Here is a 23,493-nt window from a genome sequence, read left to right as displayed (position 1 = left end):
TCCGTACTAACTCTTCAAGTTCATTGCAATTGACCCTGGGGGTCCATGCCTTAAAGCCTGGACCTTATGGTTGCCTCGCTTCCAGGGAATTTATCAGAAATAGGCAGCTTGAAGATCAGAATGTTCTTACATAGTGCTGCTGTATGTGGTCTTCACTCTGGGGTGGCCTGTCTTATAAGCACCCATGCGCTATTTTCAGGATACATGTATATAGAGTATATTAATTAAATGCCATTAGTCTCTAAAATATATACATTATTTTAAAATTGAGAGCACTCAAATAAGGCGGCACAGTTGGCAGTGGTAAGCGCTGGGTTCCTGGGACCCAGGTTTGATTCTGGCCTTGGGTGTCGTCCTGTGTAGAGCTAGCATGTTCTCTCTGTGTATGTGTGGATTTCTTCTGGATGCTCTGGTTTCCCCCTACATCCCAAAAACATGCTGCTTATGTTTATTTGCCACTCTAAATTTCTGTGTCTGTATGCTGTCCTGTCATGGCCTGGAGTAGCTTGCCTTGTGCCCTGTGCCCACCGGGGTAGGCTCCAGTTGACTGTGACACTGGATGAATAAGCAATAAAATAAACAATAAAACTTTGAAGGTCAATAGGAAGCAGCTTAAAACAAAACATGTGACCCTAGAAGTCTCAGTTTCAGTGTCAATGATATTTCAAAGACCAATGCTAAGATGCCTGGAGAGTCATAATTTATTGAGAGGAAAAATACCAGTATTTCAGGAACTGTTTCATGATTACAAAGCAAACAAAAATGCATGATAAAAAAAATAAAAATGAAATAATCTGCGTCATCATAATGGAAGCACACAACTTAAAACCTGAGGAAAAAAATAGAAAGATGAATATATTTACAGACACAGTCACATTACAACATGGTTAATATGGAGAAGAACATCAGAAAGAAAAAAAAAACTAAACAAAATCAGAGTTTTTTAAAATTCTGTCTTTCTGCCAAATAATGCTGAATAATATACTTGATAAATGAAAAAGCTAAATCTGCATTTCTGTTGAAAAGATTCGACCCAAGAGATATTTGATCATAAAACAATACACATTTTAAAAATGGCCTAATGATCAAGATGTATACATATTTAATATGCAAAATGAAAGACGTGATTATTTATTATTTATAAATCTATTAAACAAAATAACAAAACAAACAAAAAAACACCCACAGACTTCAGCAGTTTAATAACACATAATCAAATCTAAAATGTAAAAGCCACCTGATCTCTAAAGTAAAGTGATAAAACCATCATCTATTAAGCAGACAATAAAGTATTCTTGTTAAATAAGCCAGAATAGTTAATTAAAGACAGTTACATAGGCGATAGTGTGTCTATGGGCACAAACAAAAAGATGGATTTGCAACCATGACAACACTTCCCATTTTGTAGACTATACTACATATATATTTAGGTACAAATATTAAACCTTTGGCACACATTACCAGATAGCATTAAGAAATTAGATAGTGTTACTGAAAAAAACAACCTCATCTTTCCACTTAGTTCACCTGTTCAAGTCACACTTAATGAGGATGTACTAGCCCCTAAATCACATTACAAAGCAGTTTCTATTTTCTGGACTGTATGCATGCATGTCCAATAACTTGAGAAAACAGGTGCAATTTCCACATCCATCTATAAGGAAAAAAAACTCAATACTCAACTTCAATAACATGGCTGAAGATGTTTTAAGAAAGGCTTCACACTGCACAAACACGTTATGAAAATAATCAAAATAAATAGTCAAAATAACTTTTGGTTCTAATTTTCAACTTAATTAGGTATATTTTTTTGAATAGATTAATGATTTTATACAATCAGATGAGAGTCTGTTACAGTAAAAATTGTTGTTTTTAAAATCTTTGCCTGTTCTAAATCCCCTAGTCTCAGACTCTGATGTTCACGTTATTATATCACTCAGGGGCATTCAGGGACTTTTGCCATGTGACATTTTCAATATTGTTTGTTGGGAGAAACACAAATTCCATCAGTCTCATCTGTGATCATACAGATACCAGGTAAACAAAGCTAAGAGGAACAAGGAAGAACTCATGAAGCCATAAAACAAAGGTTAAACCATTACTCATCACTGCAGGGCTGTATATGTATATGTATAAGCAAGAACTTACATGGTAAACGAATAATAATACACATGAACAAAAAAATGTTACAAAATTACCAAGTAAGTAACATTGAAAACAGAAACAGTTACTGAATAGTACTACCCTGCATCACACACACATTAATGCCAACTTGGATAGTGTAGTGTTGTAAAGTGTAAATCTGTCCAGTGCCACATAGCACAAAAATTCCAAGAACTGTGCCACATTTACAAAATGTATCAATATTGTTTTAGCTAGAACATTTGCCTTTAATGGGTTATAAACCATCCATACAAACTGAATGTTAATAATTTTGCAGCTTAGTTAATTATCATCAAAGAAAATAGCACTGTCCAAAATGTATATTCTTAAATGTTCAAAACTCCGGAATAAGCAAATATGAAATAAATGTGGACACAAAACATGTCAGTCTGAATAATGTGATGTGTTACTTTTAGGATGGTTGTCAAGCTGAATATAATCCAGTACTCTTCATTGAGTTCTTGATTAGAGAATACAGACTCACTGGCAAAAACAGAATAGTACCCTATATATTTACATTAGATTTTTTTTTTTTTATCTGGCACCTGCTAAGATCCTGGATGTGCTTGTGTTACTTTCTTATCTTAAACAGAATCACCAACCAATTTCCTTTAAATGCTTTGTCATTGTGTGGTGGGTATAAATTTTGAGGGCAGACTGAGCTGTAAACAGAGTACATTCAGAACAAATTAACAACAGATTATCCTCCAGTGTAGGGGATTACCTGTATTCATTCTGGGTCAAATTTGTAAACCTAGCCCAGGCCTGAGACACATATTCCTGAAAATAAAATATTTGTGACACCGATCATGTGCCTGTAGCATTTTTGAATGGATTTTGTAACTACACTTTAAAGATCACCATTGACAGCGTTAAGAAGCATTAATCGTCTAGGACTATGGCTCTAGGATGCTAAACATCCTTCTCAGGCAAAATATCACATGGCAGCAGAGATGTACATAAAATACAACTTTCCGTTAATTACTGCAGTACAAATTATAACCTTCAAAAATTGAACATTACAGATCAATTGGCAATTACAGTACTCTGACATTACAGATTATGGGGTCACCTAGCATCTTCATGAAAGTTCCTTTTTTTAAAAACGACACATAATAGTGGATATCTTTTACAAGCATTTTACTCCCATTAAACTGTTGTCACTCATAAAACTGGTGAATTAAAATCAAGGATTGTGTATCCACAGTCACCCTTCACAAGGAATTATTTTTCAACCAGAACACTATATTCTGTTCACTTTATTTCTAATTTCAGGATTGAGTGTCTGTTTTTTTAAATCAATAACAAAAAAATAACATTAAAACATGTGGTGCCACATTTCCCTGAAACACTGCATCAGGTTGTTCTTTTTGTTCTTCTGGTCAGTGAAGGGAATTAAAACAGCTATATTTTTATAGAATGATTCACAAATAACTGATAATATTAAATTAGGGGACATTCATCTATTATTTTAAGGGATACACTAAACATCTGTAAATCCAACTGATTGCCTTGAATTTGTCTTAACCCAATCAGAAACAGACTAGACTACTCAAGCAATTAAATATAAGGACATTCAATTAGAAATAAAGTTGCTAAAGGTACCATAAAGTGTCAAATAGCTAAACACAGAGGGATGTATAATAATGTAAAATGATTAGATAACCATGATTAATGCAGGGATTAGCAAGAACCAGCTCTCTGTACAGAAAGACAAGAGAGGTCCTGTTTAGCAAAAACTGTTTATATGAGATCATTTAATGATATGCTGCATGCCAGGTAGAAAATAACTTGTCTTCTTCAAGTGCATTGCTTTCCCTAGAGGCATATTACATTCTACATTGCCCCTTACATTAAGTTACTTCTCTGTTAGCATTGACACTATATTATTTATTATTATTTACTTTACCTTTGATGCAGAATGTAAATTGAGCAGAAAGCTTCTATTAGAAATTCAGAACCTGCTTCTATGAGATCTCAATTAACAATATGGGGAAAAGGAAGTGCAGGCAATGACCTCAAAAGATGGGAAAGCAAAAGTCATGTGGCTGTGTTTTGGCAAGATAGCGAGAAGTGAGCTGTGCAGTTTGCTCCAAAGGGGGAGATTGTTGTATCTTGGGGTAGCAGAACCAGAGCGTTGGGATGCGATGGGATCTCAGTTGGATCCGAACAGGGAATCCCTGTGAGACAGATCCACTGTGCTGGAGCTCAGACCTCGGCTCTCCCCCAGCCTCCCACCCCCATGGGTCTGCCAACAAAAACAGAGACCAGTGGAAAATTCCAGCCTGAAATGTACAATGCAATGAAGACAATTCCTTGCCCTATGTGACTACATTGTAACAAAAGACAAGATATTCCATGACGTCTAGGTGGTTTCACGTTCCGCCCTCAAAGGGTCTTTATCTTATCCAATTCATGCCTCCAGGACCAAACACTTAGTGCCTTTGTGCTTCCCTGTAGAGTTTGCGTGAGTTAACACAGTTGCAAAATCACTACCGTTAAGTGAATTCAAACTGTACTGTTCTTCTTATTAATACAATTTAAAAAATGCAGATGCAAATGCAGAACACCACCTATTTGTTCAGTGCTATAGACCACCCTGTACTACAAACTGTATAAAATGTGCTTCTTGTTTGTCCTCACTCTTACTCGAGTGATTGTTGCCGTTACCCTCTGGAAAGGAAAGGATGGGTTTGACAGCCTTCAGAACAGGCAAAAAATCTTAAGCAGGGTTTTGCTCAGGAAATATCTTACCTGGAAGGAGTCATCACTGGTCTTATTCAAGTAGTTGAGGGAGGCGGCACGCTTCATGCTATCAGAGATTTAAGATGACAGACAAATTGACATTACAGGTCTATACCGTAATGGCTATATGTATGCTCTAAAGTCCAAAGCATAGTTAATAGTGTCACAGCGTTGGCACTTGGTTGCATAGTCAGATTCACTAACCTCATAGGGACTGACCTAGAACCCACTCGATGCACTGATTGTCTCACACTGCACGAGAACCTGTCTAACACTGTCAGTTGCAGCACAGCCTTGCCAGCAGATTAGTCTATGAAGGTGAAGGTCAGGCTGGCAATGCACTGTATTCTCACACATGTCATGCCACAAGAGATTCTGATGCAAGCAGACACTCAGAATGACTGGGGCTTGATCCAGAGCAGGGATGTTTTGGGACTATAATTGCAGCAGTTTTGAGACTGTATACATTTTAATTATTTTTTTTAATTATTGTGTAAGATTTTGAGGAAATGTGCAATAATTTTCCTTTACACCCTTGAACATGATTCAATTTCAATTGCTTACTTGGTGCTGCGTGGCTCCGGGGGCACATTCCCCTGCAGTTTCTTCACCAGCATCTCACTGCTCCTGCGCAGCACGTCACGCAGCTTTCCCAGGGAGCCGCTGCGCCGCAGAGCCCCGCTACCATCCTGCGTAGAGAGAGCGACACACTGTTAACACCCACTCACTGCCTCTCCGTGCTCAAACTCCATTTTATAAGGCCCCAAAAAGGGATTTGTTTCAAAATATTTTTCGTTTGAGCCTTCCTGTTACATGGTACAGATAGTAGATGCACAAACTGTGGCTAAAAGAGAAGCAGAGTGATCAGAACTGAGCCCACCTGTTGGAAATTAAGCTTCTCTCATTTTAGTCACTGTAATATACAGCTATACTTTCTATGTCCTATAACTATATCAGAAGACATGTGTACCCCTTTGGTAATCCTGTTGAATGACACTATTGCATAGGTGTCTGTATGAAATGCTTCTCAACTTTTGAACACAATCCCCAGATAATATATTTTGCATTAAGTACTCTAGTGGGTAAGAACATTTCGTCACTTTAACAAATTAAGGGCAGATTTCAATATCCAGAGTCAAATCATGACTACCAAGAGGTGTTTGGTGTTTGATATTTTGTTAGAATGAACATGTTTATAAAAATAAAAAAACAGAAAAACATAATACTAATCCTACTCCAGTACAATGCAAAACACAAACACAAAAATAGCCACAGGAAGTACTCGAACTCACATGCAACTTCAACTGGATATACTATTAAAATCAGATTTGACCTTTAACATTAACATTTTTATTTATTTTAATTAAGCATACAAGGAAATAGGACTGCACTGCCAAAAGCTTTTTGACGAAACCTAACGGTGAAACCGAAAAAAAAAATCACAAAACAATCTACAAATCACAGTTTATCTATGTCAACCTATATCAGTCAGAGAGATCAGTTTCATAGGCAGTGAAGAAACCTCAGTACTTTCCCTTGCATGAAGAACTTTTAATTGTATTAGTGGTGAGACTAGTGCAGAGCTAACAATGGCCCTTAACAATGGAAACCAAAGACACGACAAACTGTATTTCAGACTTTTCTCATCTTCAATTACTCACAACACATGCCCTTTACAAATATATACATACAGATATAAACATTCATACTGACATAAGCTGGGTCTCTGATAAATGATGTTCACCAAACTACCAGATATACACTACCGGTCAAAAGTTTTAGAACACCCCCCATTTTTCCAGTTTGTATTGAAATGTAAGCAGTTCAGGTCCAGTGAATAACCAGAAATGGTACAAAGGTAAGCGGTAAACTGCCAAATGTTAAACATAAAAAGTTTATATTACCAAAAACTGAAAAATAATGTACATTTCAGAGTTATATACTGTGTTACTACACCCTCTTAAGCATTATTTGGCAGTGTTACATGCAGCCCCTGTGCATAGAAGTACACTGTATTCCTATAATGCGCACATCGTTTGAAAGCTTATTCTCTTGGGTTCTAGCGTGTTTCATTCTCCAACACATCTGATTTACAGTTTCCGTGTCACCTGCCTTCATTCAGAGCCCGGGGGTAAAGGCATGTGCTGGACAAACAAATCTGATCCATGGAGGCCCCACTTTGCAAATAGGCTTGTGTTATTCAAAACAACGTAGCAATTAATCCTGTATATATTATTTGATGTTCTACCAAAACGTGAATGGTCAGAATATGTCAATATTGGCATATATATATATATATATATATATATATATATACACTCACCTAAAGGATTATTAGGAACACCTGTTCAATTTCTCATTAATGCAATTATCTAACCAACCAATCACATGGCAGTTGCTTCAATGCATTTAGGGGTGTGGTCCTGGTCAAGACAATCTCCCGAACTCCAAACTGAATGTCTGAATGGGAAAGAAAGGTGATTTAAGCAATTTTGAGAGTGGCATGGTTGTTGGTGCCAGACGGGCCGGTCTGAGTATTTCACAATCTGCTCAGTTACTGGGATTTTCACGCACAACCATTTCTAGGGTTTACAAAGAATGGTGTGAAAAGTGAAAAACATCCAGTATGCGGCAGTCCTGTGGGCGAAAATGCCTTGTTGATGCTAGAGGTCAGAGGAGAATGGGCCGACTGATTCAAGCTGATAGAAGAGCAACTTTGACTGAAATAACCACTCGTTACAACCGAGGTATGCAGCAAAGCATTTGTGAAGCCACAACACGTACAACCTTGAGGCGGATGGGCTACAACAGCAGAAGACCCCACCGGGTACCACTCATCTCCACTACGAATAGGAAAAAGAGTCTACAATTTGCACAAGCTCACCAAAATTGGACAGTTGAAGACTGGAAAAATGTTGCCTGGTCTGATGAGTCTCGATTTCTGTTGAGACATTCAGATGGTAGAGTCAGAATTTGGCATAAACAGAATGAGAACATGGATCCATCATGCCTTGTTACCACTGTGCAGGCTGGTGGTGGTGGTATAATGGTGTGGGGGATGTTTTCTTGGCACACTTTAGGCCCCTTAGTGCCAATTGGGCATCGTTTAAATGCCACGGCCTACCTGAGCATTGTTTCTGACCATGTCCATCCCTTTATGACCACCATGTACCCATCCTCTGATGGCTACTTCCAGCAGGATAATGCACCATGTCACAAAGGTCGAATCATTTCAAATTGGTTTCTTGAACATGACAATGAGTTCACTGTACTAAACTGGCCCCCACAGTCACCAGATCTCAACCCAATAGAGCATCTTTGGGATGTGGTGGAACGGGAGCTTCGTGCCCTGGATGTGCATCCCACAAATCTCCATCAACTTCAAGATGCTATCCTATCAATATGGGCCAACATTTCTAACGAATGCTTTCAGCACCTTGTTGAATCAATGCCACGTAGAATTAAGGCAGTTCTGAAGGCGAAAGGGGGTCAAACACAGTATTAGTATGGTGTTCCTAATAATCCTTTAGGTGAGTGTATATACATACATACATACATACAGTACTGTGCAAATGTTTTAGGCAGGTAGGAAAAAATGCTGTAAAGTTAGAATGGTTTCAAAAATAGACATTATAGATTATATTTATCAATTAACTAAATGCAAAGTGAGTGAAGAAGAAAAATCTAAATCAAATCCGTATTTGGTATGACCTTTGCCTTCAAAACAGCATCAACTCTTCTAGGTACACTTACACACAGTTTTTGAAGGAACTCGGCAGGTAGGGTGGTCCAAACATCTTGGAGAACAAATTTTAGGCAGCCTCAGTTCTCTTTCTCTTCATGTAATCCCAGACAGACTCGATGATATTGAGATCAGGGCTCTGTGGGGCCATACCATCAGTTCCAGGACTCCTTGTTCTTCTTTACACTGAAGATAGTTCTTAAGGACTTTTGCTGTATGCTTGGGGTCATTGTCATGCTGCAGAATAAATTTAGGGCCAATCAGATGCCTCCCTGATGTTATTGCATGATGGATAAGTATCTGTCTGTACTGTACTCAGCATTGAGGAGACCATTCATTCTGCCAATTCTGAGCTGATGGTACTGCTGGACATCTTCCGATTGCAAAGGGAAGTAAGCATGATGCGTCTCATCTGCTGCAGTAAGTTTCCTTGGCTAACCACTACGTGTATGATCCTCAACGTTGCCCGTTTCTTTGTGCTTCTTCAAAAGAGCTTGGACAGCATATCTGGAAACCCCTGTCTGCCTTGAAATTTCTGCCTGGGAGAGACCTTGCTGATGCAGTATAACTACCTTGTGTTTTGTTGCTGTGCTCAGTCTTGCCATGGTGTATGACTTTTGGCAGTAAACGGCTGATTTGTAATGCGATATCTACATAGGCGTACTGAGGCCCATTATCAGCAACCATCAGTCCTGTGTTCCAATGGCACGTTGCGTTTGCTAATCCAAGTTTATCATTTTAAAAGGCTAATTGATCATTAGAAAACCCTTTTACAATTATGTTAGCACAACTGAAAACTGTTGTGCTGATTAAAGAAGCATTAAAACTGGCCTTCTTTTGACTAGTTGAGTATCTAGAGAATCAGCAATTGTGGGAACGATTACAGGCTCAAAATGGCCAGAAACAAAGAACTTTCTTCTGAAACTCGTCAGTCTATTCTTGTTCTGAGAAACGAAGGCTATTCCATGCAAGAAATTGCCAAGAAACTGAAGATCTCGTACAACGCTGTGTACTACTCCCTTCACAGAGCAGCGCAAACTGGCTATAATCAGAATAGAAAGAAGAGTGGGAGGCCCCGGTGCACAACTAAGCAAGAGGACAAATACATTAGAGTGTCTAGTTTGAGAAACAGACCCATCACAGGTCCTCAACTGGCAGCTTCATTAAATAGTACCTGCAAAACACCAGTCTCAACGTCAACAGTGAAGAGGTGACTCTGGGATGCTGGCCTTCTAGGCAGAGTTGCAAAGAAAAAGCCACATCTCAGACTGGCCAATACAAAGAAAAGATTTAGGGCAAAATAACACAGACACTGGACTGGATTGGAAAAAAGTGTTATGGACAGACGAATCTAAGTCTGAGGTGTTCGGATCACAAAGAACATTTGTGAGACTCAGACCAAATGAAAATATGCTGGAGGAGTGCTTGATGCCATCTGTCAAGCATAGTGGAGGCAATGTGATGGTCTGGGTGTGCTTTGGTGGTGGTAAAGTGGGAGATTTCAGATATTGAGCTGTTCTGGGAGCAGCCTGACCGTATGGTACACAAGAAGTTCCCATCAAGCCAATGCAACTTGTGGGACGTGCTTCAGGAAGCATGGGGTGAAATTTCTTCAGATTACCTCAACAAATTGACAACTAGAATGCCAAAGGTCTGCAAGGCTGTAATTGCTGCAAATGGAGGATTCTTTGATGAATGCAAAGTTTGAAGGACACAATTATTTCAATTAAAATCATTATTTCTAAACTTGTCAATTACTATATTTCCTATTCATGTTGCTATATGTCCTATTCAAACTAATTTCATGTATTTTTTCATGGAAAACAAGGACATTTCTATATACAATTTTTTTTTAAACTTGCTCACTAATACTCACCAAATGTGTGTAGATGTATTTCTCTCATTCTTCCTCTCATGTATACGGTTCAGACTTCAGGCTGTTCTCCAATTCCTCTTATTTAATGACTGTTGTTTAGCCAAAGCCTTGACCAAATCAAAACTTTAACTGAGATTCAAATCGGAAGTTACAAACTTGTACCATACTGTATTTGTTATTTATAAGAAGTAGAAAGTGGGTTATGAAAAATTAAACCTTTGAGTATAAGTTTGCAACTTTCAGGCAGGACAAAGTTTTGATTTGGTCTAGCTCGTGTCACAGAAGGCTATTGTCTACGAGTTTATGTTCACTGTACAGGAAAACATTATTTTGGTAGTGATTTAATGTAAGCCCTATCTATTTAGTACCTTGTGTGTTAATGTTTGAAAAATCATATATATATATACACCGATCAACCATAACATTATGACCACCTGCCTAATATTGTGTAGGTCCCCCTTTTGCCACCAAAACAGCCCTGACCCGTCGTGGCATGGACTCCACTAGACCTCTGAAGGTGTGCTGTGGTATCTGGCACCAAGACGTTAGCAGCAGATCCTTTAAGTCCTGTAAGTTGCGAGGTGGGGCCTCCATGGATCGGACTTGTTTGTCCAGCACATCCCATAGATGCTCGGTTGGATTGAGATCTGGGGAATTTGTAGGCCAAGTCAACACCACTCATGATTCATCAGACCAGGCCACCTTCTTCCATTGCTCTGTGGTCCAGTTCTGATGCTCACGTGCCCATTGTAGGCGCTTTCGGTAGTGGACAAGGGTCTGCATGGGCACCCTGACTGATCTGCGGCTACGCAGCCCCATACGCAAAAAAATGCGATGCACTGTGTGTTCTGACACCTTTCTATCAGAACCAGCATTAACTTTTTCAGCAATTTGAGCTACAGTAGCTCGTCTGTTGGATCGGACCACATGGGCCAGCCTCCGCTCCCCACGTGCATCAATAAGCCTTGGCCGCCCATGACCCTGTCGCCAGTTCACCGCTTTTCCTTCCTTGGACCACTTTTGATAGGTACTGACCACTGCAGACCGGCAACACCCCACAAGAGCTGCAGTTTTGGAGATGCTCTTGTCAAAGTCGCTCAGATCCTTACGCATGTCCATTTTTCCTGCTTCTAACGCATCAACACATTTGCTGCCTAATATATCCCACCCACTGACAGGAAGTGAACATTTTGTCCTCAAAGTTGATGTGTAAGAAGCAGGAAAAATGGGCAAGCATAAGGATACAAACACACACATTACTATTGTAATTTATAGGAAGATAAAGCACTAGAGTGGAAGAGTGTATATAATTTATATGTATTCATTTGAATATAAAATACAGGCAAAAACTATGAATAAACAGGGTTCCCAGATAATTTTGCAGGAGACTTTTCCAAGGATGTTTTGTGGGGGACAAACACAAACCATTTAAGAATTAGGCTACTTGAACTGATCTAATGTATCTGGTTGTAACACTTAAAATAATCTCAGTGTCATCTCGGTATACTCTGCACACACGCATACATGTTTTCTCCATGCTCCCAATTTCTGTTCATGTAGCCTACTGTATATATATTTGTTTATACAAATCTCTAAAAAATAACTGGTGGTATTTTTTTCTGACCACATTGGAAAGGAAGTTATTGTAAAAGACAACACATGAAACTAGTTCCTTTTAATCATTTATTGAAAAGTATTTAGTTCAATTACTTTCTCTCAGTCAGTGACTACTTCAGTCAAGACTACTTCCATGTTTTTTCCCCAATCCTTGTGTTTCATGCTGATTTTTTATTTTGTCAACAGAAATGTGCCTAACAATGTCCATGTTTTTTGTTGTACTGTATGTCAGTTGTTGAAAAAAAATACTTTAAAATAAAAAATATCAACTGCTCCCGTTTTCTTTTCACTCCTTGCTGATTGCTCAAAATCTGAAACCTCACCATCTTTCTACACCAACCTTTCACTCTCTCATTCAACTCGGAGAGTGTCCTGTCAAGGTCAATTACTACAGTTTTTTTTTTTTCAGGCATTCTTTGTCGGAAGACATTGGACTTGCTGAGCAGAGTGAAGTCCAGTTTCTTTTCAGCCCTTGCTGCCATCTCATCTGCTTTTTATTGCATTATTTCAATGCTGTGTAAGAGTTTTTGCTTCATCCGCTTCACATTTTCAATTTCAGTCTCTTTCCCTTTCTGGTTGTTTTCAGATTCCACCTTCTTTTTTTCATCCTCCAAGAACATCCTGGTTGCCTTGACATGCTGAACAAGTGCCTTTGGAATGGTATCATAACCTGAATTTCCCACCAAATCACGTGCAGTGCAATGAGAGTTCTCTCCTTTAGGTTCTCCATCAGCATGTCTTTGTTCTCCGAGTATCTTCGCTCAACAGCTGCTTGCCCATGTGAGAGTGTGAAAAGACACTCAAAAACCCAAAGGTTCTCAAACTCAGGTCTGCCATTTGCATATATCTGAAGGATTTCATCTACTCTGTTTTGAAGTTCTGAATCTCTGAGAAGAAATGTTTGTACTCTGCAAGTAGCTTGTCACAATGTGCAGCAGTGCACCATTTTGCATTGAGAAGCAGCTGCAATAGGTTTTCAAATTTGGATGTTGCACTTTTCGCCTCATTCACCATCAGTACTGGATCAAGGGCAGTCATGCGTCTTACAGAAGGGTACAGGTGAGGGCTTCTCTCAAGAAGCTTTTTGTGGCAAGAAATGCTAGGCATTCGTTCTTTAACTCTTTTACTCTCAGTTCACACGTGATGCTTTATCCAGTGCTTGCTTTGTGGCGAAACCAATGTCAAGTTGTTTGTGTGGCACATGTAGAGTGTTGTCCAATGGGTCAACTTTCTGTATTTTGAGAGCTGTATTTGCCTTGTCCAGGATGTCTTTCTTGATGACAGCATGACTGATAGTCCTGTGCCAAAAAGGGCACCATTGGTGCATCTGTCTGGAACTTTTCCCGAAATTGTTTCAGTTTTGAAGTAACAAAAGGAAAGAAATGCAATTTTGTTTCAAAAAGCCTGTCAGTAGTTGCTTCCTTCACCAAAGTATATGACATGGAGATAGGTACTTTGCTTTTGGGTAGTTTCTTGTGCCTGTCAATATACTTCTGTATAGCTGACCATAAGTGAATGGCTCCCTCCGCAACCTCCAAATCTTCCAACCATCTATGTAGACAAACCTTCAAAGGAAATTTTATTGTTTTTGTAAGTTCAACAAAATCCTCTCATCCGGCAGGCGTTTCATGGAAGAACTGCCAAAGGGCTCTGGGTTTGTCTCCCTACTTCCAACCAGATTCTGTTTCTCCCTTTTGCAAACTCCCATGTACAACATGGAGGTCACAGCTTCCCAGGTTTAGCAGATCAGCTAAACCTTAACAGCCATGGCTCTTAACAGCAGAGATGCCCATGTTACTGACATCAAAAGACTTTATACAAAACTTGCAATATGCCCTGTGAACATCTCCATTCACTTCTCCTATCCAATCCTTGAACTGAGGATTTTCTGTCCATTCTACCTTAAACTTGCACTGCCTTCCTGACATTCTGTTCCTCAATGGTAATTCTGAAATTAAAACTACATTTAATGATATAAATAATTCAATGATTAACCCATATGCCCATATCTTCAAAATTATTGTTCTATCTATATTTGGACTTACCAATGAACAAATGATTGTTTTGGTTATTTTTGACAACAACTGTATATATTTGCATTTACAATTATTTATTTAACTCCACTACTTTTAACTGTGGTAATGAAATTCCTCCTGGTGTATTATGCAGTGATACTGTCTGAGCAGTGTAGCTCAATACCCAATGAGGAATTACAAAAACGATTTTGTGAACCCAACCCAGAAAAGCATAACAAAAATTTAAGGCAGTGATTCTGCTGTGTAGAGAAACCAGAGGTGCGAGCTCTTGGTGTACTTTAAATGCATCTGTGACTCCACAGATTAAAATGAAAAGTTGGGCAACTGTGACTGTGACTGCAATATATCTTTGCATTTGATATTTAGCTGGTCATAACTACTTTCAGACATGCCTGCTACAGTACAGTACTCAATCAGGAAAAAAACCCAAAAAACTTTTAAATACATTTTTACTTTGTTTGCAAACTAAATCACATAGTACCATCAGGCAGTCTTTGATGATTGTGCAACGTAGTAGCTTCTAGGGGTGTAACGGTACATGTATCCGTACCATACCGTTCGGTACAGGACGTTCGGTTTGGTACTCATTATGATCCGAATGAATATAGTCTAGTTTTAACCACGCACGTTACTGTTTTGTGTGCGGAACTAAAATTGTAAACTCCGAGTTTACCCCCAGAGACGGATTGTGGAGCCGTAACTTTGCAATTGAAGTAGCCTAGCACATGTGATGCAGCCTTGTAAATAAATATGTCGAACGAAAACAACAAGCCAGAGTTTGATGACCCTCCCGTTTCCTTCAAGTCTCCCGTTTGGGAAAATTATGGATTTCCAGTTTCCAGGGTGCTGGCATTGTTATACTTGAAATCGGGTATGTCGCTGGCAGTACGTTGAACATGATTACTCATTCGAGACAGCATCATCCACATGTGAATATCACTGGAACAAGGAGAAAACACAGTGCAGTGCAAACCCTGCTCCCCGTGGCATTTAAGCAACCTCTCCCTGCTAATTCAGACAGGGCAAAAGCAATAACTAAAGCCATAGGTGTTTTTACTTGTATAACAAAAATTGTGTGATTGCATCTTTCACTTAACAAAAACCGGCTTTTTGTCCGCGCAGTGACACCATACACCTCAGGTGGAAGAGACTGCCGATGTTGTAACCAATGGACCTTATTCACGGTCCCAGCAAAAATTTGGCTCTGAAAGCATCAGTTGCGGAAGTGTGACAAATGTGCACCACTGTGTTAGCTAGCTGTATGAGTGATTCCTTTTATGACAGACATATGTCATTTCACAGATTTGATTAATATTAGGATTTTTAATGGTGTTTAGAAATGTATTTATTTTTTAAATTGAATCTAAAGTATTCAAATTTGAATGTTTTGAATTGTAATGTAATATACAACATCTAATAAAACAGTATTTCCAGTAGACAAACAAAGGGAAAGCCTGGATTATTACTGAGATATTTCACCACTTTTCTGTAGTATTTGTTTTCAATTTGATATTGATTGGACTGATTACATTCGGTGATCTCTTAACATTAGAACCGCTGAGATTTCTGATTAAATACAACCGATGCGGTGGTTGTATTTAATCAGAAATCTCTGCGGTTCTAATGTTAAGAGATCACCGAATGTAATCAGTACAATGTGTCACACAAAATGGGTCTCCTTTATAAAACACCTGTGTGACGAAAATGAAAAATAAACAATTGGATTAAACTTAACAGTTTTACACGTAAACATACAACATTTTTACAGCAGCAACACCGCATTCACATTGAAAATTTAAGTATTTTTTTTTTTTTTTTTTTTTATAAATCAGCGCATATAGGCTACATAAACATGAATAAATTCATACATTTTATACAATAAACTATAAACTGGTGTAGAGATCGGTATGCACATATGTTAGCAAACATACAATTAAAAAACAAACAACCAGTTATAAAAGTAGCATAACATTAAAATATAACATCTTATGCAATGTGAAAGCACTTTGAAATGGGTTAGACTGTCTGTATAGAACTGTGTACATCAATACAGGAACGCACTTTTCAACACTTTAGTACATTTACCACAGACTGCATTTCGACAATGTGAAACATTGACAGGTCTGTTTATGTTGCATTTAGCAACCTGGCAGTGTCTTTATTCCATGTGCTCGTGTGCACCACCTGATTCAAAATAATGAGTACATGATCAGACAGTGACTGATCAAAGCATTGAATTCCAAAGGAAAGTTAGAAACTTGCTGAGCTGATAAGAGGACAGGCAGATGAGAGCTAGACCAGGTGTAATTCTTCAATTGTGTATATTTTGTGTCATCTGCCAATAAAATAAATAATGATAATAATATATGAATATATGTGTAGACATGTACTGTTTCAGCTCTCAACATGATACAAATTATTTCACAATGACTGAGTTCATTACAAAGCCCAGATTGTCAGCTTTATTGTATTCAAGCCTACAACAAACTGCGGTCCGGCGGCTGAATAAAGTATTTATAACTTATTACATTCGACGAGTTTACAGCAAACGCCGCATAGGTATTTAATTCAAATTTTTAGAAAGAACAGATGAGAGGGAGAAATTCACATACGCAGAGATATTTTATTTTGTATTGCAAAAGCCGCCCAAAATATGCGGCCAGTGTTCACCGATTCATAACAATTTAAAAATAATATACAATATATATATATAATAACATGTATTAACAAAACAAATGTTATTGATTATGCTATATCTAAAGGCATATTCACAATATAGGCCTAGGTAATGCTGCTCGATTTTCTTTTTTATTTTCTGGCTATCAGCCTTTAAGATTATTAACCGACATGGCTTTACCTATTAAAACATAAGTTCCTTTTCAAGTCGAACAACAACAATTTTTGAATGGGAAGAGCCTTCTGACCTGCCAATCATGTGAAAACATGTACCAAAGATGCCCAATAGGGGCCCTGCTGGTAGGAGGAGTCCCGCCGCCATGCCTGTGAAGTGTCTCCTCCTCACAGTAGCAACCTGCCATTTCTTCAGTCACCTTGCCAGTGATAGATGCTTTTAGTTTCGTTCGCTCTACATGCATGCTACAAGTGGAGAAGTGTGCTCACCTCTCTTCTGAGTTTTTTAAGACTTTGGTCTTCTCATAGAGTTTAGTTTCTCTTCGGAGGTAAGTGTACAGCAGGAGTCTCACTCTGCTTCGGTCCCTCCATTGAGATCTGCTATGCGTATCCTCTCTGCAGAAGTAAGTTTTGTGCAGTAGGTTTTCTCACACAGAGCTTTGGGCTTTGGCTCCTCTACAGAGATGTACTGTGTAAATTACCTCTTTGTACCATCTTTCAGATATTCTTGAGTGTGTGTTGGAGCTCAGCGGCTGCTGTTCTCCACGGGAGAGTGTTGCTTGGCTGAGCAGTTTCTGTTGTGGGACAGACACTACAGATCCCTGCACTCGTCGACTCGTGCACCATCAACGTCGACACATCGACCTCGGCCTCATGATACACTGTAAAGTGTCTCACTGAGACTCAATCTTCAGATCACGCCTTCTTAATCCTACATCAAAGTCGATACTGGGAGAGTGTCTTGGCTGAGACTCGATCCACAGATCTCACCTCCTCCCCAACGAGGTATTCAGGGAGGGAGAGTATCTCTCAGGAGACTCGATCTATGGATTGTGCCTCCCTCCCTACCTCCTGTCGGAAGCTCCATTCTCGACATGGACATCGATATCAACCACACCCTGGAGGTGGATATGAACCTGCACAGACCCAGGATCTGTTGTGAGCAGCTGGTAGAAGCAATCCTGCCTCCTATTTGGAGAACTTATAAGTGGAGGCTATCAACATTAACATTTTCTCCCTGGAATTAAACCCCGGAGTCAAAAAGGGGACCTTTTACCGCTGTGATGTCTGAAGCAAGCTCCCTTCAGATGATTGGCACAAACTTTGAGACTATGTGCCCTCCAAGTTCTTAGTAGTGAAGGGGGTGCAGCCACTGTGCTGCATTTACATCTGCAACCAGAAGCAGGAGGGCAGGGAACCCCTCTGCCAGCATCCCCCATGGCATCAGTAGGCAACCGCGAGAGGCAGAGAGTCAGCACACTCATCTGCCAGTTCCGCCAGAGGATGACCCCCACCAGGACGGGTGTCTCCACAGCCGAAGCAAAGATGCCCCTCAAACGCATCTTCCTCTTCTAGCTCGGAGTAGAGGTCTTAATGGGTCGAACCGGGGTCCATATTTTAAACTGTCTGCCGGGTCCGGGTTGGGTCCCATTCTTATACTTCTTGTCCCGGGTCTGTTTAACATTGTGTGTAATACCTGAGTCGATCCGAGAAGCCCTGGCCATGATCTGACTGAGTCAGACAGCGCCAATGATGATGAATCATGATGTGGAAGTGCTGTGTGCGTTTTGTAAAATTGGGATGAGAAAGTGTTAGCCGGGAAATAATGTATATTATATTTCTATCTATATATTTTTTTATTTTACTTATTTGAATCTGTTCCTGGCAATGTAAACATTGATTGACGTAAGTTAAAGTTTTCTGTTTTTCATTTTCCTGTTTCTATTGTGTAGTGCAACAGCAAATGCAAACAAACAGCAACAAAATCTGACATGAACTGTAACCAAGGGCGTAGATTTGGTTTGAACATTGGGGGGGTTGAAATGTGGGTATGCTTCCTGATATTTTTTTATAAGAATAATAATAAATACATTTAAAAATCATATTTGTTATATGTGCAGTGTTATTGGATAATCTATTTGTGTGTCTCTCTGCTTATCTATCTATCTATCTGCTTTATCTATCTATCTATCTGTAAGCATTTATGATCAAATGTTTGTTTGAATAAATAAATGCACACTGTAACTGATTACAAATTCAACTCAGATTTAAATAATTTATTTTGAGATTTTTACATGCCACTGCAAGCTCTTGCACAACTGTAAACTTGGGATTAGGATACACTAACACTTAGTCAAATTACACAATATTATCATACCTTCTCAGTACATATTTTAGTATTTTTGCTGTGCATCTTTGACCAGTAATTTAAAATAGTCTGCTGGGCAGCGCTTCTCTTCATTTGCAGAGCTGCTACCTGTGCTCCCCAACGTTTGCGAAGGAAAGTTGTCTCTGACACTCAAATTGCGTTATAAAATCATATATTTCAGGTTTCTCCAGCTAATGCGCATGTGTGCAGTTGAGTCAACCAGAGCTTCTGCAGTGACGATTGGCTTTTATTTAGAAGGCGGGACTTATTCCACCCTATCGGTGTTTAACAGATGATGTAAACCAAAGCGCATTATTGGCATTCGCGTGATTTTTGAGATATCGTGGTTGGAGTTCGTTCGCTTTGTAAATCTAAAATCTATGGTCAGACAGGTCTCAGAGCACAGATGACCGCAAATTAGTAATGCTATGGCACTGAACAAGCAGTCGTTATTATAGTTCAAAAGGGCAAACAGTGGAAGTTATCATATTATGCGAGCTAAAAAAAAACTGCGAAGCTGCAAAGTCGCGTTTGTCCTCCGCCACCGTGACAGCAAGTGGGCTTTTGAAGCTGAAATAATGAATGGATTATACATGCTCTTTCAATCAGCAAGAGAGGAACAACATGGATGTTATTTTACCAACTTTCTTGGCAAGGAGGATGGAGTGTATGCGTCACGGTCAGGTGCAGGAGAGAAGGCTACTAATGTTACATTAGGTAAGACACAGTTTTATTTTCACAACTTGTAAATGAACTTGTTAATAGCAATTAGCTGTGGGATCTGTGCCGATCGGGTTCAGTCGGGTCAGTGTGTCCCGGCAGGGTCCAGGTCCAAACTTTCAAATAATAAACGGGGCTGGATCGGTTCCAGGTAGCACATTTCCGGGTCTCTTCGGGTTCAGGCACACATTTTTGGACCCGTGAAGGCCTCTAGCTCGGAGGGCTTCCCAGCTAGAGAGCAACTGGCTTCGCCCCCCTCTCTATGCATGCAGTCCTCGGAGAGTCTCTCCCCATGATGGAGATCACCGACGAGCAGGCGCTCACATTCCCCACAGCGCGACTCCCCTCACCACTTCTCCCCAAGATGCACTCTCCCGTGGCATACACGCTGGTGTCCCCCTAGGAGGAGACGCGAGACTCCACCACCTTGGGCGAGGGAGGAGGAGGATGAGTTCAAACACTGCTGCATCAAATGGAAGAGTTTTGACAGTAGCTATGGCCACCCAGCGCCAAATGCGAAACCATCGGAATGAGAGGGAATTGACACAGGGCTGATGGAAGGCCCCATCATCACCTGCCCTTACAGGAGGAGATATCTATCCTCCTTAACGCATCAATTATGCCTGGTAAAACTTTTGGGACAGTCGACCTGAGCATAGAACGCTCAGCCAGGGTGAAATAAATGGCATCAAAGTACACTGACCTTCAACAGCCGAGAAGACAGCCCCAGTCGCACCACTGGCCCTACCCCGAGAGGATTCAATGGGTGAGGAACAAAAAACGCCAAGTTACCAGCAAACCAGAGCCCAGATGCAGGCCAAGGCAAAAATAGACTTTTCAGCTGGAAGCCTAAGGGGAGAAGTTAGCCCTGCAACCCTGCCGGCTTAACCGCAGGGAGAATGTCCCCAGAGACTAAAGACAATGAGCCACGGATATGCCGTCCATTTCCACTCTGGCTCTCCCCTCCTTAGAGGAGTGCTGACCACTACTGTCGGATGCCCAGAAGGGCAAAAACTCTGGCTCAGGAGATTGCAGTAATGCATGAGAAATGAGCTGTATGACAGGTGGACCAAGAGAACTCTCGAGAGGGGTTCTACTCACAGTACTTCATTCTCCATCTGAGGGGTCTCAAAATGTTTCTGAAGAAAAGAAACTTCCGCATGTTGACTGCACAGTGTATCCTCCAGTCAGTCTGACTGAGCAACTGGTTCATGTTGATAGACCTCAGGGACACCTACTTCCATGTCCCCATCCCCCCAACGCACAGGACATATCTACGCTTCGCCTTCCAGGACCAAGTGTACGAATTCTGCGTGCTGCAGTTTGGCCTCTCACTGGTGCCCTGCACGGATGCTTGGATGCAGTCCTGGCCCCCTCAGGTCAAAGGGGATCAGAACAACCTGGATGACTGGCCAATGCACAGACTCCAGGATACAGGGGGAGGAACACATGACAGAGGTCATACAACATGCGACTACATGAGCTCTCTCAAACCTCCTTATCCTCCTGTTAGAGACCGGATCGAGTCACTGAAGTCTTGTGGCTAGTTTACTTTAAAAAGCTGTTGAGACACTGGGTTGGTGGCAGAATAAGAGCAACTTACACCTTGGATCTCCAATCGGCTGCCCTCACCGGAGAGAAGTCGTCAAGAAAGACGCCCCCAACTGCAGCTGGGGCACAGTCTGGAATGGGATTGGGTTACAAAGGACGTGGAGTGGTCTCTGATCATCCTCCCACGTTAATCCACAAGAGCTGCAAGCCAGCATGTCCAGTCGCACAAGCATGTCTTAGTTTGAACAGACAACACAACAGTGGTGGCTTAAATCAACCACAAGAGGGGGCATGCGCTCACCCAGACTACATCTTGTGGCGTGCAAACTTCTCCTGTGGGCCTGAGACAATTTCTGATCGATTAGGGCAATACACCTGCCAGGTGTGTCCAACACAGCGGTGGACCTCCTCTCTCTGGGAGGACCGTATAGCTTGTAATGGAGACTGAGTCCTCAAGTGGTAGAGTAGAGTAGAGTTGACCTCTTGCTCCTCAAGCAACAACTCAGTGCCCCCGTGCTGAAAGCAGGAGGGGTCCCCAGGTGTGGACGCCTTGCTCACCTGTGGCCTCGGGAGTTGCTATACGCCTTCCCCCCATTGCCACTTCCTCCTGATTGCCCCCAGTGGCCGAGACAGTTATGGTTCGCAACATTAGCACAGATGCAGTTGTGGGGTCTGGCCCCTGAAAGGCTCCATCTAATGTCACTAGGACTGCCAGACAGCATTGTGGAGAAACTGTAGTCGGCCAGAGCTCCTACTACCAGAGCTCAATATGTTTAAAAGTGATCAGCCTTCCAGAACTGGTGCCTAGCCAGAAACGTGGATCCAGTGTCATGCGCCATGACCACTATACTGTGCTTCCTGCAGCAGTTGCTTGAGGAAGGGAAATCTGCATCCACCTTGAAGGTTTATCTGGCTGCTATCACAGCATATCACAATAAGTTTGACACTGTCTCCCCAGGAGCCCACATCCTGGCAACACAATCCCTGATAGGAGTGAGACGGCTGAATTTGGGACTTGGAACTGGTCCTTCAGGGGCTTAGCGGAACTCCATTTGAGCCTGTTTCCACAACAGAGCTCTGTTTTCCCTTGCTTAAAGTTTCCTTCCTTTTAGTGATAATTTCAGGAAGGAGAATCAGTGATTCATGCTTTGTCTGTGGATGAACCCGGCCTTCCTACCCAAGGTAATGTCTGCTTTTCACAGCAATCAGCATATCGTCCTGGAGTCATTCCAGTCCCCCTCCTCCACACGTGTCGGATGAGAACCTCAGACTTCACACACCGTATCTGGTCTGGGCCATCAGGTGTTATATGGGGAGGATTGCACACTTCGCAGCTCTGACCAACTTTGTATCTGCTATGGGTCTACCACTGAAGGACGGGCAGTGACAAACCATCGACTGGCTCACTGCGTGGCGGATGCAATCAGTCTCCCATGTATGAAAATGCAAAGGTTCCCGTGCCAGAGCACATCTCGGCACACTCCACAAGTGGACTGGCCATGTCGTGGGCTCTATTTCATGGTGCCTCACTGGAGGACCTGTGTAACTCTGAAACATGCTACAGTTGTCAAACTTTCACAAGGTTCTACCACCTGAATTTTGCAGACAAGGTGCGCCCTATGCTGGGCACTCAGGTACTGCAGGCGGCTTGCCCTCAGGCGACGTGAGGATCTGGTATCCGGACTTTGTGACAGTGCTGGTATAGTCTTCCCATTTGGGAATGGTTTTCTTTTGAGTTGAAACGGAACGTTAGGTTATTATCATAACCCTGGTTCCCTGAAAAAGAAAGTCAACCATTACACTTCAGGGGTCGCTTGGCCAGATGACCTTCATGACGAAGAAATGTCAGGTTGCTACTGTGAGGAGGAGACAGTTCACTGGCACAGGGCGGGACTATTGGGCAGCTTTGGTACAGGTTTTCACATGATTGGCAGGTAAGAAGGCTCTTTCTATTCGGTAATGGTTGTCTTTCTTTTTCAGGGAACCAGGGTTATGATAATAACCTAACGTTACACGGTAAAAATTAGTTACCTTTACTATACCC

General features: G+C 41.0%; 1 protein-coding gene across 3 annotated transcripts in view; it reads right to left on the bottom strand.

Annotated features, from left to right (window-relative positions):
• Nucleotides 1-683: 683 nt before the first annotated feature.
• Nucleotides 684-23,493, bottom strand: part of klc1b (kinesin light chain 1b) — an 86,978-nt gene continuing 64,168 nt past the window's right edge. For all 3 annotated transcript variants that reach the window (XM_066697097.1, XM_066697099.1, XM_066697098.1), the window contains exons 14-16: nt 5,473-5,597; nt 4,918-4,975; nt 684-4,411 (exon numbers count right to left, since the gene is read on the bottom strand). In XM_066697097.1, coding sequence (XP_066553194.1) covers nt 4,319-4,411; nt 4,918-4,975; nt 5,473-5,597 — 276 coding nt within the window. In that variant the 3' untranslated portion in view covers nt 684-4,318. The remainder of the gene's footprint in view (nt 4,412-4,917; nt 4,976-5,472; nt 5,598-23,493) is intronic.

Source organism: Amia ocellicauda, chromosome 23 (assembly GCF_036373705.1).
Source record: "Amia ocellicauda isolate fAmiCal2 chromosome 23, fAmiCal2.hap1, whole genome shotgun sequence".
NCBI lineage: Eukaryota > Metazoa > Chordata > Actinopteri > Amiiformes > Amiidae > Amia > Amia ocellicauda.
This window is presented reverse-complemented; position numbering and strand designations above follow the sequence as displayed.